Source organism: Chenopodium quinoa, unplaced genomic scaffold (genome assembly GCF_001683475.1).
Source record: "Chenopodium quinoa cultivar QQ74 unplaced genomic scaffold, ASM168347v1, whole genome shotgun sequence".
In the NCBI taxonomy this organism is placed as follows: Eukaryota; Viridiplantae; Streptophyta; class Magnoliopsida; order Caryophyllales; family Amaranthaceae; genus Chenopodium; species Chenopodium quinoa.
In genome coordinates this window covers 1,195,606-1,217,524 of record NW_018743373.1, presented here as the reverse complement: position 1 = coordinate 1,217,524, position 21,919 = coordinate 1,195,606, and the positions used below count along the sequence as shown (strand labels likewise).

General features: G+C 35.0%; 2 protein-coding genes across 2 annotated transcripts; one reads left to right on the top strand and one right to left on the bottom strand.

Annotated features, from left to right (window-relative positions):
• Positions 1 to 5,992: 5,992 nt before the first annotated feature.
• On the bottom strand, positions 5,993 to 7,016 carry LOC110738170. Its single transcript, XM_021918545.1, has 2 exons — positions 6,763 to 7,016; positions 5,993 to 6,677 (listed from the first exon to the last, which is right to left on the bottom strand). The coding sequence occupies exons 1-2, from the start codon at positions 7,014 to 7,016 to the stop codon at positions 5,993 to 5,995; spliced, it is 939 nt and encodes a 312-aa protein (XP_021774237.1).
• Positions 7,017 to 13,570: 6,554 nt separating this feature from the next.
• Positions 13,571 to 20,275, top strand: LOC110738129 (probable 2-carboxy-D-arabinitol-1-phosphatase). The gene is made up of 9 exons (XM_021918494.1): positions 13,571 to 14,271; positions 17,001 to 17,106; positions 17,208 to 17,424; positions 17,508 to 17,626; positions 18,512 to 18,610; positions 19,034 to 19,087; positions 19,164 to 19,262; positions 19,390 to 19,496; positions 19,623 to 20,275. Exons 1-9 carry the CDS (start codon positions 13,946 to 13,948, stop codon positions 19,963 to 19,965), a joined length of 1,470 nt encoding a protein of 489 aa, XP_021774186.1. The 5' UTR covers positions 13,571 to 13,945; the 3' UTR covers positions 19,966 to 20,275.
• Positions 20,276 to 21,919: the final 1,644 nt, after the last annotated feature.

The window sequence follows — 21,919 nt, the reverse complement described above, 5'->3', positions numbered from 1 at the left end:
AGTACGGAGTATTAGTTACGGATTATTATATATTGAGCAAAGCTAGTTTGAAAATTATGCACGGTTGATCTAATGAAGCTCAACTCGAAAAGACCGTCAACAAAGCTCAATTTTTTCCCTAATTAAACCTTTTCATGAACGAGAATTATAACAATTTCCAAGTATACAAGCTCCTTTTTCGGGTCTGATTTTGGAACCTCAATATATCATAGTATCTTCTTGCCACAACGTATTGTGTTGAACGGATTCACGCGAATCCTCATATAACTGGAAAAAAAATTGAAGAAAAAAAATCTTAATTATCAGAAATTAGATAATAATAGTCAGATATTAGATTATAAATATTATAAATTAGATTAAAAGTGTCAGAAATTAGATAATAATGGTCAGATATTAGATTTTACTTATCAGGTACTCCCTCCGTTTTTAAATACTTGCTCCACTTTCCTTTTCCGGCCGTTTTTAAATACTTGCTGTATTTCTTTTTTTGGAAAGCTTTTACAATATTTAAATCATTTCTCACAGTTAATGAACCCAACATAATACTCTCTCTCCTCCTATTCTTCTACTACTTTTGTTTTTTACAATTTTTTTATTCTCTCAACTACCCCAATACCTCTATATTTTATTACTTTCTTCAATTTCTCCTAAAACTCCGCGCATGGAGAATGGAGCAAGTATTTAAAACGGAGGGAGCATTAGATTATAAAAATCAGGTATTAGATTATAAAAATTAGATATTATATTATAAGTGGCTACTTAGATTTTACTCATTTAAATGACTACTTTTGAAATTAAATAATAATGGTCAGATATTAAATTTTACTCATTTAAATGACTACTTTTGAGAACAACTACCATTTAAAATTTTCTTTTTAAAAAACCACTAAAAAGTCACAAAAACTTTGAGTAGCACTACCACATTTAATTTTCCAGTTAAAAATTATGGTTGAGAGCCTAATTTATAAACTTTCAATCAATTGTGGTATTAAAAACAAGAGATTTCGATAATCAAATACAATTATAGGTCAATTATAATTAATTTTGCATTATAGTCGATTTAATTTCTCAATTAAAATTTTGAAATCATGGTTTATGGTCAAAAAACTGACTTGAGGGCTTTACAAAATTGGGAGATTTGGGACAACTGAAGTGTATTATCCTATTTAAGGTTAATGTAGAGCAATAATGTCATTTAATTTAGGTTTTTTAGAGGAAAATTTTATAAAATATGCTCCAAAACGGAGATTTTTGCCGGAAATAATGAATGTGGTAGTGATACTCAAACTTTTTGTGTTTTTTTTTTTAAAAAAAATGGTAATTGTTGTCAAAAGTAGTTATTTAAATGGTAGCTGTTGGCAAAATTTTCAATATTAGTATGCTTTCTGTTGAATGGTTGATACATGTACTAGTTCTTTTTTTTTGGTTTATTTTTCTAGGATGTACACCTTTAACAATAATATACTTCGTAGTACATTGTATGGATTCTTGTTAATTTCTCTCAATATACCCTTAAAAAACATTTATAACTTTCTTAAACGACAATTGCTGCAATATTTAAAAATAAACGAATTACTGCAATTAACTTCTATGAAGTAAGAAGTAAAACATCAAGAATTTTTTTGTGAGGCTAGAGTTTAATACAAGTACGTTGTACTAGATCAGTACTCGTACAGTGTGCGGTGCACGATTAAAAAAAATTAAAACATATTTTAAAATCGTGCAACAAAGTCAATATGCGACAAATCATATGAAAGAGTGTTTTTGTAAAGAGAAATTATTAATGCGTTAACGAAAAATAAAAAATAATGAAAAATAAAAATGTGTCACCACTGTTAAATATGGAAGAGAAAATAAAGAGAGATGAGGGAAGATTGTTACGTTGTATTTCATATTCCATCTAGTACGGGATATATATAATGTACATTTCCTAAGATTCCATCAATGGATAAGACCAAATACCCAACTCTAGAATATTCTAGATTGTACATGGGATAATAGTCATCCATATTTAGATATTATCATAACACTCCCCCTTGGATGACTATATATTGAATAAAACAATAATTAACATTTACTACAAAACCTGTACAAAATAATACACTATAATGCGCATAAGATGCTGCCTCGTTAAAAACCTTACCATGAAAACCCAGTGGGAAAAAACCATGGTTAAGGAAAAAAGAGTGCAGCGCGCATTAACTCCCCCTCATGACTACATCACTTGAGATCTTTAAGACGACGTAATCCAATGCCGTAAGCTAACTTTTTGAATGTTGCTGTCGAAAGAGCCTTAGTAAATAAGTCTGCTAAATTCTCACTTGAACGAATCTGCAATACATTTATATCTCCATTCTTCTGAAGATCATGAGTGAAGAAAAATTTGGGTAAGATGTGTTTTGTTCTGTCGCCTTTGATGTATCCTTCCTTAAGTTGAGCAATACAAGCAGCGTTATCCTCATATAAAATTGTTGGTGCCTCTTTCCCAGATGATAAACCACAAACTTCTTTTATATGTTGAACTACCGACCTTAACCATACACATTCACGACTAGCCTCGTGAATTGCTAAAATCTCATAATGATTGGAAGAAGTAGCTGCAATGGTTTGTTTCATAGAACGCCAAGAAATGGCAGTACCACCATATGTGAACACATATCCAGTTTGTGACCGACCATTATGAGGATCAGATAAATAACCTGCATCTGCAAAACCAATCAAATTTTCTTTGGACAACTTTGGGAAAAATAAACCCATATCCTTCATACTTTGAAGGTAACGAAGTAAATGTTTAATCCCATTCCAATGCCTTCGGGTTGGACATGAACTAAACCTTGCTAATAAATTAACTGAAAATGATATATCAGGTCGTGTATGACTTGCAAGGTACATTAGTGCTCCAATTGCACTAAGATACGGTACTTCAGGACCAAGAATTTCTTCATCATTTTCCCGAGGTCGGAATGGATCTTTCTCTACTTCAAGTGATCTTACAACCATAGGGTTGCTCAATGGATGTGCTGTATCCAAAGAAAATCTTTTAAGAACCTTTTCTATGTATGTTGATTGATGCACAAGGATTCCATTTTCTAGGTGCTCTATTTGTAACCCCAAGCAGAATTTTTTCTTTCCTAGATCTTTCATTTCGAACTCTTTCTTTAAATAATTGACAGTCACTGAAATCTCTTCAGGAGTTCCAATGATATTCAAATCATCAACATACACTGCAATTATAACAAATCCTAATCCAAATTTCTTTATAAAAATACATGGGCTGATAGGATCATTCTTATAACCTTCTTTCAACAAATACTCACTTAGACGGTTATACCACATATGCCCAGATTGTTTCAATCCATAAAGAGATTTGTTCAGTTTAATACAAAAATGTTCTCGAGAACTAGATTTTTCTGCTTCCGGCAGCTTGAATCCTTCTGGGAGCTTCATGTAAATGTCATTATCCAGTGGGCCATATAAATAAGCTGTGACTACATCCATCAAACGTAAGTCAGGTCCTTCTCTTATTGCCAGACTAATCAAAAATCTAAAAGTAGTTTCATCCACCACAGGAGAATATGTCTCCTCATAATCAATACCAGGTCTTTGTGAGAATCCTTGTGCAACTAAGCGTGCCTTATATCTTACAACTTCACCCTTTTCATTTCTCTTTCGCACAAAGACCCATTTATATCCCACTGGCTTTACACCTTCAGGTGTACGGACTATAGGTCCGAATACTTCTCTTTTTCCAAGAGATTTTAATTCTGCTTCAATTGCTTCTTTCCATTTTGGCCAATCATTTCTTTGTCTACATTCTTCAATGGATTTTGGTTCATGATCCTCATTATTATCCATAACATCTAATGCTACATTGCATGCAAAAACATCATCGACGATTTACGGCTCGTTTTGCAGATTGTCATTTTAACGAGTCACTTTTCCCAACATTAGGGGGAGAAAAGAGAGAGCTGGAAAATGAAATTAAATGGAATGAATTATCATTATCCTATCTTGATCCTCGAACTAAACAATGTGAACTGGAAGTTCAAAAGATAATTCATTTACAAAGTTTAGCGAATCAATTGCCAGACTCGTTTGCTGACCCAAAAAGAGTGACCAAGTCACATATTCCAGCTGTTAATGCTCCATTTAAAATAGATGTCCCGGAAGGACAAAATAAAATTGCTAATGAGTCTAAACCACGCCAAAAACGTGGAAGACCAATAGGTTCCAAAGATAAGAATCCTCGGAAAAGAAAAGGAGTATTGATTGATTATGGTCAAATTGAAGAAATAATTTCCGAAGGATCTCCAGAAGAGACTTTAGACATGATACAAGAAGAAATTCAGGTACTTGATAATGAAGAAATTTCAATAAATTATATCATGTCTGGAATTACATGGAACCGAAATCAAATCCCCTGTTGTAGGCTCAAGATATTTAATTATTGACGGGGATTCAAACCCAACATATATCCCCATCCTCCTTTGAGGACCCATCTTAGTGCGTTGTGGTGGAGCTATTGGAACATAAACCGCACATCCAAAAATTCTTAGATGGGAAATATTTGGTTCCTGACCATAAACCAATTGTAATGGGGAGAACTTGTGATAACTTGTTGGCCTAATGCGAATTAGTGCTGTTGCATGTAATATAACATGTCCCCAAACAGAAATTGGGAGATTGGATTTCATAAGCAATGGTCTAGCAATTAACTGAATACGTTTTATTAATGACTCTGCTAGACCGTTTTGTGTATGAACATGTGCTACAGGATGTTCAACATTTATCCGAATGGACATGCAATAATCATTAAAAGCTTGAGATGTAAATTCACCAGCATTGTCAAGCCGAATAGTCTTAATGGGAGTATCTGGAAAATGTGCCCGTAACTTAATCAATTGGGCAAGTAATCTCGCAAACGCCAGGTTACGAGTTGATAACAAAGACACATGTGACCATCTAGTTGATGCATCAATTAAAACCATAAAATATCTAAATGGTCCACATGGGGGATGTATGGGCCCACAAATATCTCCTTGTATACGTTCCAGAAAACTAATTGATTCAAAATTAATTTTAGCTGGTGATGGGCGAATAATCAACTTGCCTTCCGAGCAAGCTACACATGAAAAATTATTATGAAGAATCTGCTGGCTCTTCAAAGAATGTCCACATGAATTCGTAATTATTTTTCGCATCAATATTGAACCGGGATGGCCTAACCGGTCATGCCAAATAACAAAATCATCAGTAAACTTCTGGTTTACTATAGCATGAGCTTCAATAGCATTGATTTTTGTGTAGTACAAACCACTAGAGAATGTAGGTAGTTTCTCTAAAACATGTTTTGAGCCTTGAGTTATATTTGTGATTTGAAGGAATTCGTTATTTTCTTCATTGATTGTCTCAATATGATAACCATTGTTGCGAATATCCTTAAAACTTAATAAATTTCTTTGAGACAATGGGGAGTATAAAGCATCAATTATTTTAATTTCAGTTCCCCAAGGCAACTTTATAGTGGCTCTTCCGGAGCCCTCAATGATATTTGTACTACCTGATATGGTACTTACATTAATCATTTTCATCATCAAATGAGAGAAATATTTTTTATTTTTAAGTATTGTATGTGTAGTTGCACTGTCAGCAAGACTTTTATTTTTAAGTATTGTATGTGTAGTTGCACTGTCAGCAAGACATAATTCTTCACCATTCATAGCAAATTGAACTTGAGTAATATCCATGTTCTTCATGAAATAAAATACATGTCAAAATATTAAGCATAAAAATAAAGATGATAAAACAAATAAATCAATAAAAACACTTAAATAGTTCATAAATTTATAAAGCAAAAATCCTTATTGCAACGAAAGAAATAAACTTAAATAAATCACTAGAATAAGCAAACATAAGTCTAATACTTAAAACTGACATAAAACAATATAATTTTAATTATTTCCTTCTGAGGCAGTGAAGAAATCGACAACTTCTAAATGAGTTGACTGCCAAAATCAAAATTATTCCCTTCCGGGGAAGTAAGGAAATTACCAACATCAAATTGATTGGCATTGTCAAAATCAAAATCACCTTCACTATTTTCAAGAACAAGGTTTGCCTCAACTTTCTTTCCTTTCTTCAATGATTCTTGGTAAAGTTCAATAAGATGCTTTGGAGTTCTACAAACCCGAGACCAATGACCTTTTCCTCCACAACGGTAACATATATTGTTATCACTTTTCTCTTTTTCATCCCTACGTTCCCACTTCTGGTGGGAATGTGAGTTTGTGAAATGACCTCCACGACCTCTACCATATCCACGTCCACGACCCCGGCCACGACCTCGACCTCTACCTCGACCACTACTGCTGGAATGGTATCTGTTTTTAGTTTCTTTCCCGTTATGGGTTGTCACATTCGCTTCAGGGAATGGAGTAGAGCCAGTAGGACGTGATTCATGATTTTTCATTAACAGCTCGTTATTTTGCTCAGCCACAAGAAGACAAGATATTAATTCAGAATATTTTTTAAAACCTATTTCTCTATATTGTGTCTGCAAGACAATATTATTAGCATGGAAAGTGGAGTATGTCTTTTCAAGCATTTCTGCATCAGTAATATTTTCTCCACATAATTTCAATTGAGAAGTTATTTTAAACATAGCTGAGTTATATTCACTAACAGATTTAAAATCTTGCAATCTCAAATTTAACCATTCATAATGAGCTCTAGGGAGTATCACTGTTTTTTTGGTGGTCATACTTTTCCTTTAGATTACTCCAAAGGATTTGTGGGTCTTTCACAGTTAAATATTCATTTTTGAGCCCTTCATGGAGGTGATGGCGAAGAAAAATCATGGCTTTAGCCTTATCTTGAGGTGTTGCCTTATTAGCCTCTTTTATTGTTTCACCAAGCCCTTTAGCATCTAGGTGTATTTCAGCATCTAACACCCATGATAAATAATTCTTTCCGGTAATATCAAGGGCCACAAATTCGAGCTTGGCAAGGTTCGACATTTTTCACTATACAAAATAATATTAAAAGATAAGTATATATAAATAGTATTCAAAAATATGTATTAAACGTTATAATCATGCATAAATAAACCTGATACAAATCATGCATAAATAAGAACGAAATAGAAGATGAGAACGTTAGCATGGAGAAAAATAAGAATGGAACCTTAAATTCTACATCATGCTCTGTATTCGTTATATATGTTGGTATTCCAATAAATAAGCATGTAAAAGTAGATAAATGTTAAATTATAATTGTTATGGGATGCGATCATACTTACATGATAATAATAATATGGGATTCTAGATAAATGTTTGGTAATCCTACTCAGTTGACTAGTAATGGTGCTGATAACGTGTTAAATATGGAAGAGAAAATAAAGAGAGATGAGGGAAGATTGTTACGTTGTATTTCATATTCCATCTAGTACGGGATATATATAATGTACATTTCCTAGGGTTCCATCAATGGATAAGACCAAATACCCAACTCTAAAATATTCTAGATTGTACATGGGATAATAGTCATCCATATTTAGATATTATCATAACAACCACCACTTTTATTTTAGCAATAGTTATTTAATAATTTTTTTTCTCGAACGATTTTCGTAGAAATTGTTTAATTATAAACTAATTCCCCAACTACGTTATTTTAAAACAGTATCCACGTAGGACCGCTACAAGGTTCGTTTTTATTTATTTATTTATTTATTATTTAGTTAAGCAAAGAACCACTGACACCATTAGCAAATCTTAAATATGAGCCCTTAACACCATTAGCAATTCTTACCTAATTAAATAATATCTCACTTATAATGTTATCTCACACTCACTTATAATATTGTTTGTAATTGCTTCTGATATATTATATTATGTTACCTTCGTTTTTTTTCAATTGACACATTCCTTTTTAGGAATTTTTTTAGTTGACACGTTTTCTTTTGGGGTAAGTTTTTTACCTTGTATTTTCAAGCTATCCCACTTGCTTTATAATTCTCTCTCACTCTCTCTGCTCTCCTTAATATATGTGCCTAAATCAAACGCGTCAACTAAATAAAAATGGAGGAAGTACGAAGAACAAAAACAAAAAAGGAGAGCTGATCACCCAAACTCCACAACGACCACCAGATATGACCACCACGACAACGGTTCACGGCGACGTCCATACGACCTTCACGGCAGCGGCTCGGTGCCCATAATTTGTCCTAATTGTATATTTCTACCATCAATTGTGAGAGGTTAGCCATAATTTTCCTTTTTATTTTTATTTTTCATTTATCATGTATGTTGTAGTTTAATTCCTAAATTAATTTAATACTAGGTGTATGTATGAGCATAAATTTCTAAAATTTCATGGTGATAATGCAATGTTTTTATGAGTAAAATTTGATACTTTACTGGAGTGGTGAAATTTGTTCATGTGCGACCTCTATTCTAGTAATTTGGCTTCTTCAAACAATATCATTGCATGCAGTAATTCTTCACTTAATGTATTCTTAAGTTGGTTATCAAGTTATAATTTTAAATTGCATGCTGGATTTTTTATTTAGAATATGGAGATGTCAAATTTCCCTCTACTCTGTTTTATGCGCGGGGAACTTGTAGAAACAGGAGGTGACGTGTCATATATTGGTGGGGAGAATAGATTTTTACTTGTTAGTAGTTCTATGTGTTTCTCGGAGATTATGAGTAAGATATATGAAGTTGCAGGTGTGATTCTCGATATTTTGAGTTTAAGATTAGAATGAGGTATCCTATACACAACTCATATGTAGTCATTCGATTGAATGGTGATAGCTCATTAAAGAACATGTGGGATACTGTAAGACAATATTCAATGTCTAATATTCAGTTGTATATAGAATTGGTTCCCAAGCAAGCAAGTGTGGCGGATAACACGGGTTCTTTACCTGCCGTTCAATCTTTATCAGGAATGGTCTCAAACTCGCCGGGAAGAATTCCTAATGAAGGGAGGGTATCATCTACAAGAATGCTTACTGATGATCATTTATCGAATGTGACTTCTCTAACTCCCTCACCTCATACAGGCTTTGCTTCCTTTAGTGATTATAATTCATTACACCCCGAGCTAGATATGCTAGGTGATGATGTTATGGTGGATAGTGATGAGGGTGAAGATGATGATGTGAGAGAAGCTAGTGAGATTCTTATTAAGGAAAGTGCACCAACACAGGATTTTAACAATGTTCTAGATTTAGACCCAAAAGTGCTTGATTCTGGGAGAACTTGGTCGGGGAAAAACAAATTTTCTCTTCAGGGTGAGTTTAAAGTTGGTCAAGAGTTTGATACTTTGTAGCAGTTAAAAGACGCCGTTAAACAATACTCTATAACCAAAAATCAAACTTTTCGAGTGAAGGAAGTGCAACCTAAAAAATATGTTGAGTGCATAAGAAAGGAAAAGTGCAAATGTCCTTGGAGGTTGCGTGCAATCAATGCAAGTTACCAGAACTTCCCACATTTGGAGTTGTGAAGTACGAAGACCTCATGCAAGCAAAAGTGTAGGTAAAATCAATAATACGACCATTTCACCAAATACCATTAAGTACTTACAAAATTCACCAAATGCCATCAAAATTTTCAAAATTCACCAAATACCACTGACAAATAATACAATGACACCTCGTGCCACTAATAGCATATGGACGTAAGTTTTCCGTTAATGTAATTGTTATTTCACCAAATGCCATTACTTTGGAAAATTATTTCACCAAATACCGTTACTTTTTAAAATTAATACACAATCATTATTCATTTTAATGAATAAAAATAATATTTTTTTTCGATTTTTGTGATGAATATTGTTCTAATAAGGTTTTGGGGGTCATTTTGACTCTTTGTGGGTACAAATTAAACTCGAAATTGGCTAAAAAACGTAAATACCCCGTTTCGCATTTTTTCGAAAAAAATTACTTTATCGACATACAAAACGGGGCATATATGTTATTTTTTAGTCAATTCCGAGCTTAATTTGTTACCATAAAGGATCAAAATGACCCCCAAAACCTTACCCAATCAATTTTGATGGTTAAAAAATAACGACACGCTAATCGAAATATATTTCAACACATAAAATGGAGCATTTATGCTATTTTTTTTTGTCAATTCTGATCTTAATTTTTATTCATAAAGAGTCAAAATGACCCCCAAAACCTTATCCGATCAATTTTGATGGTTAAAAAATAACGACACGCTAAACGAAATATTTTCAACACACAAAACGGAGCATTTACGTTATTTTTTTTGTCAATTCCGAGCTTAATTTGTGTTCATGGGTCAAAATGACCCTCAAAACTATACCCGAGTAATTTTTACCACGGAAATGAAGAAAAAAAAAATTATTTTTATTAATTAAAATAAATAATTAAAATGAACCAATCATATTATGACACTTGTCAAGATTTAATCTTAATGACTAACGGAGTTAACGACCGTTAGTCATTAATGGCATTTGGTGAATTTTTAAAAGCTCGATGGCATTTGGTGAATTTTGAAAACCTTGATGACATTTGGTGAATTTTGTAAGTAATTAGTGGCATTTGGTGAAATAGCCGTTAATAATATTGACCATTTTGAGTGTGGTGTTATACTTTATCTCATACGAGCTGAAAATTTGTGCTATAGTGCAAGTTATAAAAGATCGATTTATATATACCATAACATACAAGAGGGCTTGGTTAGCCAAGCACAAGGCAATCACTACTATTTTTGAGGATTGGGATGAATCATATGAAGAGTTACCCAAATTTATGCAAGCTTTAAAAGAGTCAAATGAGGGTACAATGGTTCATCGGTGTACGACACCAATATTAGACCCTTCCACTCATGTGTTCCAGAGAGTCTTTTGGGCTTTTAAGCCATCTATTGATGGTTTTAACCATTGTCGGCCACTCATTACCATTGATGGCACCCATCTTTATGGAAAAGACAAGGGGACACTTCTAATTGACATGTCCACAGATGCTAATTTATAGTTGTTTCCTCGATCTTGCTTTTGCCATTGTTGAAGGTGAGACGGGTGATGCATGGGAATGGTTCATGTTATGCATACGACAATTTATCACTCAAAGAGAGGGTCTTTGTGTCATTTCAGATAGGCATGCCTCGATTTTGAAAATAATGACCGCGTTGGGCAATGGATGGGAAGAACCACATGCTCATCATAGATTTTGTATTCGTCATCTAGCCTCCGATTTCAACTCCAAATTTAAGAATGCTCACTTGAAAAACCTGCTTGGTCGTGTTGCGGATGCACGTCAAAAGAATAAGTTCATATACCAATTTAACAGGATTGGTGCATTGAACTTGGAAGCACGTGAATGGTTGGCAGAGAAGCCATTGTATAAGTGGTTAATCCATCATGATGGTGGTTTTAGATACGGTATTCGAACCACAAATATGTCTAAGTGCTTCAATGGTGTGATGAAAGGAGCTCGTTTTGCCTAATTACAAAGCTTTGGAGTTGGCATTGCACACCCTGCAAAGTTTGGCAAGTTCCTGCACCGAGACCTTGCATAAACTTGATTGGCAAAGCATACATGCTGCATGATGTAGGTTCCGCTCCTATTCCTACTAAAACTGCTACTTCTAGTGCTGCCACTCCTATTGTTAATGCCATTGACATTCCTATTGTTAATGACAATGCCACTCCTACTGCTTTTGCTGCTACTGCTACTCCTTGTTTTACTACTGCCACTCTTTCTTTTGCTTCTGCCCCTCCTGCTACTACTACTTCTCTTCTTCAACATCCTACCTCACCTACTTCTCTCATATCACCACATACTACACCTACCCCATCTCCATTCTCTTTGAATTATGAGTCTTCTCCTCCTCAATCTTGTACTCCTCAACTGCCATTAACCTACATGAGACGATCATGCACCTCGAGTTCTACTATTTTAACCCATTACATAGGTTAATGAATCTGCATTTGGATCATCAGAACATACTTCAAAGAAGCAACGTGTATCATAGGTGTTAGATAGCTAGAAGCGATTTTTTGGTCTTAACTTATATGTAAATAACATTTTGCTCAGGTTTTGATTAAATTATGTTTAGTTTGTGTTGGAGAAATGCATATTGACTTTTTTTTATGTATATATTAAACCGGATACTCTTTGGCTCTTTGCTATGATCTTTGTCTTTTTATATGTCTTGGATGAAGGCATTTTTTGTTGGTTTTGTAGGATTTTATAGGTATTATAGTGCGGAAAACATGAATAATATTCATAAAGTACCTAATACCAAGATCACATGCATAACACACAAGACACATAATTATACCTTTGAAGCGTAAATTCCACGAAGCTATTTAACAAGCAAATCAAGGAGAGAATAGAGCCCCAAGCGTTGCTCCTCTACTTAGTCCACGAGCTTCGAACGAGCCGTCCACCAATACAAGATTGATCGAGTGAAGGGGAAGAACCACAATCACAACCTTTAACGGACTATCGACCACCGCTCGAACCACCACCACCACGAACCGGTGCCGAGGAGAGAGAAAGAGAGAGAGAGAGAGATAGAGGAGTTTGAGAGGGTTAGGTTTCGTGTTTGCTAATTAGGGATTGATCAAATTAATCACAGAATGTTATGTTCAAACCCTAGCCATCTAGTCTATTTATAATACTATTATAATTAGACTAGGTCATGAAACCCAAAACTCTCCTTATTTATCCCTATGGTTGCCCACCTAGAGTGATGAGGCCCGTCATGGGCCTCGTCCTCTAATGCTCAACCTAGGCTATTTGTGTGACCTTATAGGATCCGTCCAATTGGGTTTTGGTCTATTTTACTAGCCCAAAGATTGTTAGTACCTCTAGTTATGATATGACGACGACCCAAATGTACAAACTCCAGCCTGTTCTCATAGACTAAACTCAGCTGAACTGAACTGAGCTAAGCTGAACTGAACTGAACTGAATTGAATTGAACTGAACTGAAATGAATATTTTATAAGAGAAGGAAATTAGGAGCTGAACTGAACTGAACTGAACTGAACTGAAATGAGCTGAACTGAACTGAAAATAAACGTATGAGAAAGGCCCTTAGGGCCTGTTCTCATACGTTGAAATTAAGTTCAGTTCAATTCAGTTCAGTTCAGTTCAGTTCAGTTCAGCTCCTAATTTTGTTCTCTTATAAAATATTCAGTTCAGTTCAGTTCAGTTCAGTTCAGCTCAGCTCAGTTCAGTTCAGCTCAGTTCAGTTCAGTTCAGTTCAGCTCAATTCAGTTCAGTTCAGTTCAGCTGAGTTCAGTCAATGAGAACATGCCCTTAATTATCTCCATAATTTGATCCCTTTTTTTGACACATTTATATATCTAGTATTTGTACACGACGAAGATATGAATCCTTCAGATTTGTCACGGATTTATATTAGTGCCTTGTGGATTTTTACAGCTTCATATTTATATTGGAGATAACTATTGTGTACTTTGACAAATTCACAGGTTCAAACTGCTAATGCCATTTGCGGTTTTAGATTTTGCGGTTTACAGATATAAATTGCTACTGGCATTAGCGTTTTATAGGTTAATTTTTTTTAAAAAAAATAAAATTGCTAGTGGTAATAGCTATTTACTTATTATAACCACTAAAGGTGTTAGCGGTTTATACCGTTAGCGGTTCTTTACTAAACTAATAATAAAAAAGAAATTAACGAACCTGGTACCAATCCTACATGGATGGACAGTAAGGGAAATCCGTTTTTTTTCCCCTGAAATATTCATATCCATATGATACAAAAATTAAGGATAACGTTGAGCGACATTGGTAACCAACTAACCATACGATTTAAAAAAAAACCGCAACAACACTTCCAAAAAAAAAAAAAAAAAAAACCAACAAAAAACCCCAATTTAGCGCCAAAATTAATCAAAAACAAATCCCTAATTTTCTATTCCACACCATCAAATGCTCGCCATTTCACCTTCTTCCTTTTTGATCATACCAAAATCTTCCCAATGTAGAATTTCTTCAGCATTGAACCCTAAATTCTCGATAATTCGATCATCTTCCTCCGTAAATGATGCAGTTTTGGAAGAGATAGAACCAGAATCTTGGTCGGATTTTCCGGCGAAGAGGGTGGTGTTGGTGAGACATGGACAGAGTACGTGGAATGCTGAGGGAAGAATTCAAGGTAGCTCGAATTTCTCTGTTCTTACTACTAAGGGTGAAGCTCAAGCTGAAACTTCTCGCCAGATGCTTCTCGATGATTCCTTTGATGTCTGCTTTACTAGGTATTTAATTCCATTTTCTTGGTTAATTTTTCGATCTTATGGATTTCGTTGATTTTATGTTATAATGTTCGAAAATTAGAATTTCAGGGTTTAGAATTATATGGGAAATATATGTATTCTTCAAGTAATGCTTTGACTGAAGTGTAGGCTGAGTTGAGTAAGTTCATGTGTAGAACTCTCTCCGTCGCAAACTACTCGCAACATTTTGACTTTTTACCCTATTCACACTTTCACTCTGACCATCTTTTTTAGCTATTATATGAAAGCCAATTCAGTTATGTAAGATATTGTTGAGTCTATTTTAATGTATAGTCTCTTAATATAAACTTTTTATAATTATATAATAAAAGATATTGACGGTCAAATTTGTGCATGGGCAAGCATATCCAATTAAAATGTTGCAAGTAAATGGGGTAGAGGGAGTAGCAAACTAGTAATTGATTTTAAAATCACGTTCCAGATAGTAGAATGGTATGATTTTACTGCAGTCCGAATACAGATGACTAAGTGACTTGAATAACAGCCACGAATTGAGTAATCGTGTTGGGTTGGAAAATGGAAATTATTGTAGTATTGTTACTATCCCTGATGATCTAGATTGCTTAATGGTTATTTAATAAGAGTTATTGTCTTGAGTGTGTATTTTGTATACTCTTTTTACAACTCTGTCAAATTTGGGTTATTTTGGGAAATTTAATCATGAACAATTGTATTACTAACTACCAAGTACTATTTTTTTTTAAGATGACAATTGTTTTCTTACATTCTAAAACTATACATGTGACTATTATATGGGGGCATAATTTGAAATGCTGAGTGGTTGTTTTGATACCTCATCCTCGAAAGTAAATTCAACTAATTTCAATACTTTATGAGACAATAGATAAACTTGGTGGACAATGATTAGTGGAAGTTTGTTGCAAGTGCAAAGTGTTCACTGGGGTGTAAATGTAGTCAGAATCTGAAGCGATTTTGAATTTTGTGGTTTTATAGATGGTCAAAGAATATTTTTCATATTTGACGAGGGACTAAGGTCCTGTTGTTTTAGTAGCCTTCTCAAACTGTATAGTGTGTTATACCACTGCGCTTGAACACCTTGCAAACTTCTACCCCTTTTGTAAACTTTTCTTCATTCTTCAGTATCTATCATGTAACCTTATATACAGCTGTAAGTATCTATAAGAAAGGAAGCCTAATTTAGTCAATTATGCATGAACTGTCTAATATTGCAAATTTGATTCTATTTATCTAGGGCATGAAAAGACTTAAATTTGAAAGTCAGTGAGGCTAACTTCGGGGAGGAGTAACCTAAGTGTGCTAACCTATCCATTCTAAGCAACTCTGATTGAGTCAACATAGTACTGGTTTGGAACTGCATCTTGACTATCTCAGCTCATATGAATCATAACTAGGTCAGCTCTATTAGATCTACAAAGCATAGATCCTATCCAAAGAGATTGTGTCAGGCCCTTAGTTGATCCCTTTGCTTTTAAAAACACATGTTCGCCTAATCATACTCCCTTTTTCCATAATGCTAAAACACTGTTGGTTAAGTTCTGCTCATCAATAACGCACCTTAACAATTTTTAAAACTTGGCTAGGATAAGTACTGTGGGGTGCAAGGGTATGCATTAGCTGTAGCTTGATAGTCTGCCACTGTCGGAATGTATATCGTCCCAGATCCAGACTAGTCAAGTACTGAACAGCAACAGATCATAGCAACAAAAAAACGCCTCCATTGATGAAGTATCCCAAATCCAGAAGTAGACTTACGGCACACATATTAGCCATTTCACTCATATTGATGCATCCAAAAATACCAAACAGGCTCACAACACTATCATAAGAATGAAACCGCAATGTCTCAGTGATGTTGCACTTAGACCAGTCATTGACAGGAAAACTAATGCTCCTACTTTACGCGATATTGAATTTTGTGATTTTGGTTTTGATCTAGAAATGGATTTGGATATGTAGATAGGGTAATTTTGTTCTTGTTACTCTTCAAATCAATGATTGGTTGGATAGCTAATATTGCTGATGAACGGATCTTAGGAGCAGGCATTAGTATTGCTTCCAACGGTTTTTGGATCCTGTTTCCTGTCTGGCTGCAATACAACATGGCATGTGTGTAAACTGCTTCGTACATTTCCAAACATGCACGTCTTGGGGGGGGGGGTGGAGTGGCTGCTTGGTTGAAAGGTAGAAATTATGATTGACCGTGAAAGTCAAAGTCACCCTTGTTCAAATTTGGGTACAAGGTGTGTTGTGTGTATTATGGTATGAGGGTTAAATCTGGATTTTACAGAAGTTCCACGAGCTTAATCTCTGATAAGAAGTGTTTGAATCTTTGAGAATTTTGATGAAGGTATTTTAGACTTTGAATGAACTGTTTGAGACTTTGAGTAATGCGGTGGTAATAAGCATAGGTTGTTTAGGTGGTGATTGGTTAATTCTGAGGTCAAAGCTATAGTGAGTGCCACAAAGACAGTAAATGATGGGATATGGCCAGCGATAAAGTCAAAATTTTGAGGACATAGGCTTCCCGTCTTTTGCCTTTTTATCAATAGAAATCATTTTGGCTATGAGGCTTGAGGTGTAATATCAGAAGCAACATGGAATTTGTTAAATGATATTGTCCCAAAATCTGAACAACCACAATTTTTTTGCCATTTTTCTGCTCTCAGTTTGAGGTTATTTCCTGACTGCTATTTATTTTGTTGCTGCAGTCCTCTGACTAGATCAAAGCGAACAGCTGAAATTATTTGGGGTAACCGTAAGGAGCCTATGGTCCCAGATGTTGACCTGAGGGAAATAGACCTGTATTCTTTTCAAGTTGAGTTTGACTTTCCAGTTTAAGTAGATGGAACCTTCAATAAAATTTGGATTGTCATGATCCTGTAACTCCAGTTATTGATGCATTTGATTGTCTGTAGGGGCTCTTAAAACATGAGGGGGAGGAGAAATTCGGTACTGCATTTCGTCAATGGAAGCTAGATGCTCCAAACTTTGTCATAGATGGTCATTATCCAGTCAGGGAGTTGTGGACACGTGCCAGAAGCTGTTGGGACAGAATTTTAGCTCATGAAAGCAAGTCAGTACTTATTGTTGCTCACAATGCAGTGAATCAAGCTCTTGTTGCAACAGCAATCGGTAAATTTTTATTTTCTTGTGTGATGTTCAGATATACATACGCATGTTATCTAAATTCTTGTCATGTCTTTTTCTCTTATTAGGATTAGGAACTGAGTATTTCAGAGTTTTACTTCAGAGCAACTGTGGTGTGAGTGTGTTAGATTTCATTCCTCAGGCAGAGGACAAGTCTCCATATATCTGCCTTAATCGTTTAAATCAGGTACAGAAGCCTTACATTTGACTGCTATGGCTCTTAATTCTAGTTTAAATACCTTTGGTCAGTGAGCCTTTTGTTTGTAGTTCAGTAAGTAATTGACGTTTTACTTGACATATTGTCTAGAACATGCTTTATTTTCTCTTATTGCTAACTGTTTGGCTTGTTAAAAACAACAAGGAAGTATTTAGTAAATTGCTATATGAAATCGTCACATTTCTCCAGTCTTTCATCCTTTGCCTCCAGCAAGCTTTGAACGCCTTGGGCTTTGTGATGGACATTTGGGCAAAAAAATGCCAAGGAAAGCAGTAAATCCCCTTGAATCTCATTAGGTCTAGTAGTATTGTGGCAAATGTCAAATTTAAGAAAGACTGTATTGTTTTGAACTGAAGTAAATTGTACTTAACTTTTCTAAACTGGAATGTAATTGAATGTAAGCATAAGATGCATTGAACTGAATCAAACTAAAGTGAACTGACCTGATCTGACCTCACTTTTTGCCCTTCAATTTAATTTTTTTTTAAACCCCCTTTAATTTAATTTAGTTGAACTGATATAATTAATATTTTTGAATTGAACTGAATCCAAATTAGTAAAAGTAATCTAAAATACATCTCAAAGCTCATCAGAATTGCTGGAGAAACATGTTAATTTGGGTTTTGTTTTAAGCAATGACTTTCATGCAATCCTTTCTCCTTTGCACTGTCTGAAACATGAGTGCATTATTATTCGTACGCGGTATTATAAAATTTAGTATCTAGAATGCTACCAGTGAAGTTCCACCATGTAAGCATTGTTTAATTGTCATTTCCTTGATGAAGCTCTTCTTCATCATTGATGATTATTAAGTGGATCTATTTTATTTTATGACATGTAATGGTTGTACTGCAGACTCCTAATTCACCTATTGCTGCTGGAAGTTCTGCAGGTCGGAAAGCCAATAAGCGCATCATCCTAGTTTCTCATGGATCATTAGTGAACAATGAGGAGGTGCGCAAGTAACTTACTATGTATATCTGTGCATCTGTTTCTCATCATTATAAACAAGGATATACCTAAGTTCGTATGGATTCCATGCAGTTGAACTTAAAGCTATTCATAAATTTATTGTGATTCAAGTAAATGCTTGTAATATGGTTTTCTAGATATGATGTTTGGAAAAAGGCTACAAGATAGTATATAATATATCAGCTGACCTGGCGATTAAGAAGCAAATACTAATTGCGTGTTCATATGCATATTTTCTTGGGAGGTGTAGAGAAGGGTTCTAAATCTTTAAATCATCAAATTTTGTTCTGTTTCACCCTGAAATTTCATCATAGTTGATTAAATTTAAAGATGTCTAGTCTCTTACAACTTTTGTAGGTCTTTTCTGAAAATTTAGTTCTGAACTTCAGGTAATTTTTTCGACAGGCTAATCTCTCTCTTTTAGGGAATCAACCTTTGAGTGCGCTTGGCCGTATTCAGGTGACTCAAACTTGATTGCCTTATGTCAGGTGTTTATCTATGCTTGTTACATAAACTGATTCTTGAATGATAACAGTTACAGAAAACTGCAGAGCTACTTCTTGATTTGAAAGTGGATACAGTAGTTAGCAGCCCTGGAAAGGCCTCAATGGAGGCAGCACAAATCATATCCAAGGTAAGCTGATCGAAGTTTTCGAGGCCATTATCTCAATTTCATCTTTCTTGACGTCATTACATGTATTAGATTTTATTCTGCATTTAAGAGATGCAACTACTTACCTCGATCTGATTCTTTTAATTAGATTCAAGAAGCTGCAGAGAGCTTAGGAGTTGATAGTGTACCCCAACATGTGGATGTTAAAGAGATGAAGGACCTTGCTGTGGAAACCATTCTTGGCCAGTTAAAACAAGTAAGCATCCATAAAAGAAAATGAAGGCCAAAAAAAAAAAAAAAAAAAAAAATGAGGGCTGCAATGCAAGTCATGCAACAGAAATTTTACAGTTTCTAATTTCCTTCTCTTCCTCCGTTAATTACAGGAGCAGTTGTCGATTCAAAACTCGTACCAAATTTTAGTCCTGTATGGGATCAGACAAGAAAAGTATGGCAAACTCTATTAGATGAATTATCCGGTTCTTCAGAAGTGGTGGTTGTTGTCGGACATCCGACTCTTCACATTGCACTGATGACGCATTGTCTAAATTTATCGAAACAGTGGCTAGGGTCGTTCCATCTTGATGAAGGTAGTATTAGCGTCATTGACTTCCCGGATGGACCAAGTGGAAAAGGCATTATTCGATGCATGAATTATACTGCCCATTTAGGAAGATGGTCAATCCCCATCACGAAGCCAACATTGGATGAGGAGGATATGAATTAATTGTATCTTTGTATAATGTGATTATTGAATAGACGCGAATACATATACAGATATATTGTTATCAACCAATGTTATGTAAAATTGTGTCATTGCGTACCAAAATTAAATTGTAATATAGTTTTCCTTTTCTCACTTTCCAAATGTAGCTAACATGTACCACTTTCATGTATAATCGATTGTTTTGGTTGAGCAGAGATTAGTGAATTGTATAAGGTTCAAGGGGGAGTTAGCAATTAAGTAACTATGCTCAGAGTTAATGTACGTTATAAATGGTGGCATAACCCCTCAACATGTGATTTCCCTTCATTTCTTCTCTATCTAGTTTTCTTTACTCTTTGCACTATTTCTTCTTTATGAACAAAATGCCTTACTGAGATAGCTTGTACTCGTATTATTTTAGAGTATCCCTTCTTTCAATCCTACACCAAGTCACAAACGGAGAGATGCATCCTTAAGTCAGACAATGACCACAGAACACCCATCACCTTAATTTCGTTAGCAGAAGAGAAGAGGATCTTTCCTTACTAGATGTGAGCTTGGTTGCTCCCGGAATCATGACACGGCAACTTCTACCGGCATAGAATTTCAAAGGCAAAGACATGGCAATTCCATAGTTGGAGAACTTGTTCTGTACAACTGGGTGTACAGTACACCTGGGTAATTTATCCATTGGTATATATAACAAATTCTACCATAGTTGAGTATATACCATAAGTCTAAAATACTCGCAAAAGTCCAGCCTTAGAACAAGCCAATTTAAATTAGCAAGAAAACAGTCCATTTCTTTTGTAATTTGTACAATAATACAGCAGTGATAGTTGAAATATGATTCCATAAAAAGATACTGCATTGCTCTTGACGATCCAAATCATGCAACGATCAAAATCAGTTAGGTTAGCTTTCAAGTTAGCTCTTCAAAGCAACTATAATCCTAATCACTCTAATCACATCGCTAATCTATACTCTACATTACATTACTACTCTAGATTACATTAAAGGCGCTCTTTTGGAAACTCCTTTTCTGCCTCTCTTCCTCATATTAGCATAAACAGAATCACCCTTCTGTGTACGCTTTTGTAAACTACAGCCTTCCAGATTGTTTGAAGAAGGAAGCGTCTCAATGATCTCATCAGTCATTATAGGTGTTCCTGCAAGGATCCGACAACCCGGTTCCAATGTCCAAAGCTCGAGTATACAACCCGTTAAGCTCCTATCGGCCAGAAGAGAACCTACACAAAGAGAAAGGATTAGCTAGTCTCGGGGTGATCCGGGGATAACCACTCTGATGACAAAAACAGAAAGCGTTTAAGAAAGAGAAATAAGAGAGAGAAAGAGATTTAGAGAGCGAGAGAGAGACTAATAAATGCTTACCATTAATGAAGTTTAACCTACTATTTATAATAAATCTCATGACAGGTGGCTACAAAGCATGCAAAGCTTTTCTTGCCAAGTGTCAAGCTATTGTTGCCACGTGCCGAGTACCGACAAGCCGATATGTCTGCTTTATGGAACATATCAGCCTATTTAACAGTGATGCTGGGTTCATATCCATATTTATGAAGATGTCGGTCTGTTTCACTTATCATCCCATACAACTAGCCCCTCAAGTAAGGACGTTTGATTATAGATCGACGTTCTCACTTTAGGATATTGAACAAACTTTGGGTTCTACTTCTCATTTAGGAATCTGGGTTTGAATATTTCCATCCCTAAATATGATGATATGTTCAGGCTTTCTTTTTCCAGAATTGAAGTGTAATACAAACAGATTTGGTATAATTATAATGTTTCTTGTACTCTGTCGAGCGTATTTCCGAAATTATGTACTGTAATATTTAGGATGACTTCTTGGAAGTTGTAATTTAACATTATATTGAAATTTCTTGGTTTGTATACTCTTACCGTTGTATTTAACTCTCGGAGATAAAACTCCGTTTGGGAGCGAAAAAACTCC

Excerpts from the sequence above, each read along its gene's own strand:
- LOC110738170 (XM_021918545.1), bottom strand. The coding sequence starts at position 7,016 with ATGTCGAACCTTGCCAAGCTCGAATTTGTGGCCCTTGATATTACCGGA. Across the intron at positions 6,678-6,762 it reads TGGAGTAATCTAAAGGAAAA|TGAATATAACTCAGCTATGT; the intron begins GTATGACCACCA and ends TAAATCTGTTAG.
- LOC110738129 (XM_021918494.1), top strand. The coding sequence starts at position 13,946 with ATGCTCGCCATTTCACCTTCTTCCTTTTTGATCATACCAAAATCTTCC. Across the intron at positions 14,272-17,000 it reads TTTGATGTCTGCTTTACTAG|TCCTCTGACTAGATCAAAGC; the intron begins GTATTTAATTCC and ends TTGTTGCTGCAG. Across the intron at positions 19,088-19,163 it reads GTGCGCTTGGCCGTATTCAG|TTACAGAAAACTGCAGAGCT; the intron begins GTGACTCAAACT and ends GAATGATAACAG.